The 6,592-nt window shown below is 36.6% G+C and overlaps 1 protein-coding gene across 1 annotated transcript; it reads left to right on the top strand.

Annotated features, from left to right (window-relative positions):
• Window positions 1–338: 338 nt before the first annotated feature.
• SCG2 (secretogranin II) lies at window positions 339–5,671 on the top strand. Its single transcript, XM_002749835.5, has 2 exons — window positions 339–414; window positions 3,377–5,671. The coding sequence occupies exon 2, from the start codon at window positions 3,391–3,393 to the stop codon at window positions 5,251–5,253; it is 1,863 nt and encodes a 620-aa protein (XP_002749881.3). The 5' UTR covers window positions 339–414; window positions 3,377–3,390; the 3' UTR covers window positions 5,254–5,671.
• Window positions 5,672–6,592: the final 921 nt, after the last annotated feature.

The following is a 6,592-nucleotide window of genomic DNA, read 5'->3' as shown; positions in this document are numbered from 1 at the left end:
TTATAACAAGATGCTAGAACGTAGATGAGATTATCTTGCAATTAGCCGTATCTGTTTGACACATTTCTTTCTTTGTAAGGGAAATTGTGCAGACCAGTTTATTCGGTCTCAAAGATTTTCATAAAAGAAAAAGGAAAACTGCAATTTTTGTCACAAAAAGACAGGTGGCGTAAGCATGTAACATTTTTTTTTTTTCAAATATACAATGATTATTTTCTCTTGGTTCTTTGAAAAAGCTCGCTTGTGCTCGTGTTTGTGGCTGAGCCCGGTGACGTCAGTGTGGCAGTGCGGAGTCAGGCACAGCGGCTCCCTATAAGCGGAGGAGCTGTCCGTGTGCTGAAACGGTCCAAGAAGCTCGCCCGGAGAACCGGGAGGAACATGCTGTGGATCTCCTCTGCCATCTAAAAAAAAGAGGTAAGGTTGCTTTTGCCTTTTATTTATTGGAAAGTTCTAATTGAATGCTCTTCCCTTAATTCCTAGCTGGGAAGAAAAAGACTGTTTGGCAAGCTTATGTCGATAGGATAACTGAATAGCAACCTGCTGCTCATCAGCCAATGTAAGGACAGTACATATGTGTGTATACATGATCGGGTCTATGCTTTATACTACTTGATGTTGGACATTTACCAACCTGAATGTTATTTAGGTAGTCATAGAAAGAAAAGTGAAAAAGTTAAGGATTTTGGTGTCAATACTCATATTAATGTAAAGTTAACCAAGCCCAATATCTTGTTTCTTTCCAAAATTTCTTATTTCTGCCATTAAGAACCAGATATGAATCCAGGGGTATAATTTATATACTTAATATTTTTGACAGTAGGTTTCCAATGATTCAGAGGCTGGTAAGCATGTTAGTCATAGAGGCAACCAATTTTGGAACTATTTTTTTCTTTGATATTTATCTTACAAGAGCTCTGAATTAACTAACCACATAAAATTCTTTTCTGAACTTGTATGTTTGAAAGAGCTTACATTATTATATCCTAATTTTAGTCCTAAGATATTAACTTAGGATTTTCCTGAACACTGGATTCTTCCTATTTCCAGAGTAAAACATTTTCTTGGGTTAACGGTTAGCTGTGACCACGAATTACAGAGAAATGATCATTTTGAATACATGATGGAAACATTCATAACTTTGTAAATTGTTATTATTGCTATACTTTGATTTAAAGAGGATGTTCTATATGTTGCTAAAGATTTTGTCAGGGACGAGTATTTCTTTTTTCTGTATTCCAACTAGTTGAATTGCTCAAATTACATATCGTCACCTGCACGGGTCAATGCTCTAGTCTGATTTCAACAGAAAAGACATTTTAACTTGAGGGATTTTAATAATAGCTATCAGGGAAAAACAATATTCTAAATATATTTGGATTTCAGAAAATTCCATTTTAAATCAAACCCTATATAGAATAGTAGAGCTGTTGAAACATCTTTACTACTTGAAAGAGCTGCTACCTGGGGAAAAAAATCTTTTGATTCTCACTCATAGGCAATAACTATGTCATTCAAACTGAACCTGAATAGATAAGCAAAGGGTAGCACTTGTTAGGCTGTGGCTTAAACAACTGCAATGAGTATTCTGCTTCAACGCTACAGAAAAGCACAGTTCCAAGATAAGGATTTTAAAGACGAGCATATAATCCATATGTTGAGACTATTTCGGAGTCGTGGTTTCAAAGAAATAAGTTCAATAAGGTTTTTAAGATTGCTGTTTCAAATGCCAATGTTGAAAGTTGATTACCAAAGTTGAGTTAATCCTAAAATAATATGAATGAGAGTGCATATGTACTTTGACTTGAACCTCATTATTTCATGAATAAAATTGCTTACAGTAAAGATTTATTTCTAGTAAATATTTTGGAAATATTTCAAATGTCTTTAGAGATTTTTATTTGAATAAATTAAGTAATCTGGTAAATGTGAATCATTTAAATAAATATATATGTATGCTAAAATGTTTTCATGACTAAGCCATTATTGGTCTCTAAAAACTGAAAACAAAATCATCAATATGATCTTGTGAACAATGGTATTTTCTACTATTGATGTCTAAGCTAACAGAAAATTGTATACATAAAACTTAGCTTATTTATCACAAAACCATGATCTTGTAAAGATATGAACAAACTTGTAAACTTCTTTTACATTCATTTTGTTTACAACAAAATAGCAAATATTAAAATAGTTTTTTCAATGCTAGCAATATTAAATGTAAACATATAAAAACTAGCCCTCTTGCTAAATTCTATGTGAGATTTTAAGGCATTGGAGAAAAAAAATGAATGAAGATCTTTAAGTAGGAAGAATTCAACACATCATCTGTGTTTATTTGAATTGGGATTTACATAGTGGTTATTTTAAGATTTTCTAAACAGTATGAGTGATTTAAGATTTCACAGGTCCATACCAAAATAGACACAGACATAAGACAAACTGAATCTGAACACTTACAAGTTCAGAAATAGACTAGCTAAAAAAACTTATGTTCTCCCCGTAGCATCTGTTATTATTTACTATACACTCTTGAGGGCTGATGAAAAGTATAACCACAATTGCACTTTGCAAGACAGCCATAATAAAAATTATTAGAAGAAATATGGAGCACAGAGATTTTAAAACATTTTATTGGTTTAGCATGTTTACACAAAAAGAACCTTCACTGGTTTAGTCCACTAGCTGGAATCTGAGAAGTTCTGGAGGTTATTTATGAATATTGGATTTGGTATCAGATTGAGAACAAGTTCTTTCTGAAAAATATATGTGGACACAACTCCCCACAAGGTAATTCAGTATGACTGGCATGTAACAGTATCACTTCGTCATATATGCTCATGTAACCACTGCTGTGTTTTAACAACAAAATTAGAAGAACATTTCAGGGAATAATCCACATTTTTTTGAAACAACATTAAGGACATGATTTGTGGGTGTGTATGTGTACATGGATGTTTTAAATTAAGCCAACAAATTATTTTGCCAATGACTTCAATATATAAAATAGCTAAAACATCTTGGGACGTATTTGTTACTTCATTACAAAGAAACAAGGTGTACTAACATCAAACTACATGTTCTGTAGATGAAAAAATAAAATTTGAGAAATCTCATATCAGTGTTTTTGTTGTTCTTTTAACTAAGAGAATGCTATGCAAGTTTGAGGTAAATGAGTAATAATTTTGCTAAAGATTCCTGTGGTTTGTGGAGATCATATAGAAAATATTCATGATTTTTTAAAAAGAGTTATCCTAAGTTTAATGTGAAATAATATCTACGTTGTTTTTTTCCTCCCCTCAATGACCAAATATTTCTTTTGCTATAGTGTCTTCTATTATGTTTTATTTGTGTTAACTCATATTTTCTTTGTTTTCAGGAACCCTTTCAAACATGGCTGAAGCAAAGACCCACTGGCTTGGAGCAGCCCTGTCTCTTACCCCTTTAATTTTCCTCATCTGTGGGGCTGAAGCAGCTTCATTTCAGAGAAACCAGCTGCTTCAGAAAGAACCAGACCTCAGGTTGGAAAATGTCCAAAAGTTTCCCAGTCCTGAAATGATCAGGGCTTTAGAGTACATAGAAAAGCTCCGGCAACAGGCTCACAAGGAAGAAAGCAGCCCAGACTATAATCCCTACCAAGGTATTGCTGTCCCCCTTCAGCAAAAGGAAAATGGTGATGAAAGTCACTTGCCTGAAAGTTCGAGGGATTCACTGAGTGAAGATGACTGGATGAGAATAATACTTGAAGCTTTGAGACAGGCTGAAAATGAGCCCCAGTCTGCACCAAAAGAAAATAAGCCGTATGTCTTGAATTCAGAAAAGAACTTTCCAGTGGACATGACTGATGATTATGAGACACAGCAGTGGCCAGAAAGAAAGCTCAAGCACATGCTATTCCCTCCTATGTATGAAGAGAATTCCAGGGATAACCCCTTTAAACGCACAAATGAAATCGTGGAGGAACAATATACTCCTCAAAGTCTCGCTACATTGGAATCTGTCTTCCAAGAGCTGGGGAAACTGACAGGACCAAACAACCAGAAACTTGAGAAGATTGATGAGGAGCAAAAACTTTATACGGATGATGAAGATGATATCTACAAGGCTAATAACATTGCCTATGAAGATGTGGTTGGGGGAGAAGATTGGAACCCAGCAGAGGAGAAAATAGAGAGTCAAACCCAGGAAGAGGTGAGAGACAGCAAAGAGAATGTAGGAAAAAATGAACAAATCAACGATGAGATGAAACGCTCAGGGCAGCTTGGCCTCCAGGAAGAAGATCTCAGGAAGGAAAGTAAAGACCAACTCTCAGATGACGTGTCCAAAGTAATTGCCTATTTGAAAAGGTTAGTAAATGCTGCAGGAAGTGGGGGGAGGTTACAGAATGGGCAAAATGGGGGAAAGGCCACCAGGCTTTTTGAGAAACCTCTTGATTCTCAGTCTATTTATCAGCTGATTGAAATCTCAAGGAATTTACAGATACCCCCAGAAGACTTAATTGAGATGCTTAAAACTGGAGAGAAGCCCAATGGATCTGTGGAACCGGAGCGGGAGCTTGACCTTCCTGTTGACCTAGATGACATCTCAGAGGCTGACTTAGACCATCCAGACGTGTACCAAAATAAGATGCTCTCCAAGAGTGGCTACCCTAAAATGCCTGGTAATGCTGGGACTGAGGCCCTACCAGATGGGCTCAGTGTTGAGGATATTTTAAATCTTTTAGGGATGGAGAGTGCAGCAAATCAGAAACCTTCATATTTTCCCAATCCATATAATGGAGAGAAAGTTCTGCCAAGGCTCCCCTATGGTCCTGGAAGAGCTAGATCGAACCAGTTTCCCAAAGCTGCCTTGATGCCGTATGTTGAAAACAGACAGATGGCATATGAAAACCTGAATGACAAGGATCAAGAATTAGGTGAGTACTTGGCTAGGATGCTAGTTAAATACCCTGAGATCATTAATTCAAACCAAGTGAAGCGAGTTCCTAGTCAAGGCTCATCTGAAGATGACCTACAGGAAGAGGAACAAATTGAGCAGGCCATCAAAGAGCATTTGAATCAAGGCAGCTCTCAGGAGACTGACAAGCTGTCCCCGGTGAGCAAAAGGTTCCCAGTGGGGCCCCCGAAGAATGATGATACCCCAAATAGGCAGTACTTGGATGAAGATCTATTAATGAAAGTGCTGGAATACCTTAACCAAGAAAAGGCAGAAAAGGGAAGGGAGCATATTACTAAGAGAGCAATGGAAAATATGTAAGCGCTTTCATTAATTACCCTACTTCCACTCCTCCCGTCCCAAGCAAACCCTAACATTTCTCTTTAGTGTGTTGACTTCTATCTTGTTAGCACTGTAATATCTTTAAATGATGTGCAGGCAGATGAATCCAGGTCACTGGGGAGTCTGCTTTGTTTCCTCTGAGCTGTTCTCGTGTATGGATATGTGTAAATGTTGTGACTCCTTGATAAAAAATTTATTATGTTCATTATCCAAGAAAGATATCTATGACTGTGTTTAATAGTGTATCTAATGGCTTTGGCATTGTTGATGCTCACACATGATGAAGAGTGTCCGATAGTTCTATTGAAAGTTTTTAATATTTATTGAATTATTTTGTTACTGTCTGTAGTGTTTTGTGGAGTACTGGAGCAAAGAAAAATAAAGCATTATAAATATATAGTTTTATTTATAAGGCCTTTTCTATTCCGTGTTTTACTGTTGATTAATAAATGTTATTTCTGGACAAATTTGGACTCTTAATTCCGGAAAACCAGAGACAATGACTCTGGAGCAAGCAGTATGAAGCCAAAGGAGAAAATCATCTTCACCAGATCATTCCGGTAAGAAGTAATAAGATTTCATACATGTGCTCAGAGATCTGTTTGCAGAATGCCGCATCCTCTCACAGCCCACTAGTTATGCTCGGCCATGGTTTTCCTCATATAGATAATCTATAGAGTAATATAGGGCATAATCTTGATGTAGTAGGTATATTTTTTACTCTTGATTTATATAAGTAAAAGAAATGTAAGTCTCCAATATCCATAACCAGCATCAAAACAAAAACAGAAAGAAAAAGAAAAGGCTGCATATATGGCAATCAAAAATGACTACAGACTTGAAAGCAAACTGTCTATTCCCAGGTCATGTTGGTTCCCAGAATACAAGGCTGTTGTCTCTCTTATGTGACTTGAGAGGGGCCAAAGGACCCCCAAACTGACCAGTAGGTAAGCGAAGGAGCACAGTCACAGTGGGAACAGACCAGCCCCATCTCCTGCCCTAGTGGCAAGGCAGTGCATGATTATTACAGCACACATCACTTTAGTGCAGTGTCAGCCAACTGACACATCAACAAGGAATCCACACAACACCAGTGAGAAAATGTATACAGCAACGAAACAATAATGGTCATAAACAAAGAAATAAACAATAGCTTTTATTTTTTGAGTGCTTACTGTGCTACAGACTTTATACTAAACACTGTACAAACTTTGCCCTGTTTAGTCTATAATTTTTCCCTCCCTTTTACAACAGGAAAAATAAAACTCAGAAAGATTAAATAACTTTCCCAAAGCGACTTAGCATTATGAGTTGTCAA

The sequence above is a fragment of the Callithrix jacchus genome, chromosome 6 (assembly GCF_049354715.1).
Source record: "Callithrix jacchus isolate 240 chromosome 6, calJac240_pri, whole genome shotgun sequence".
Classification (NCBI taxonomy): Eukaryota; Metazoa; Chordata; class Mammalia; order Primates; family Cebidae; genus Callithrix; species Callithrix jacchus.
This window is presented reverse-complemented; position numbering and strand designations above follow the sequence as displayed.

What these genes read in the sequence shown, in the direction of transcription:
- SCG2 (XM_002749835.5), top strand. Translation starts at nt 3,391, where the DNA reads ATGGCTGAAGCAAAGACCCACTGGCTTGGAGCAGCCCTGTCTCTTACC.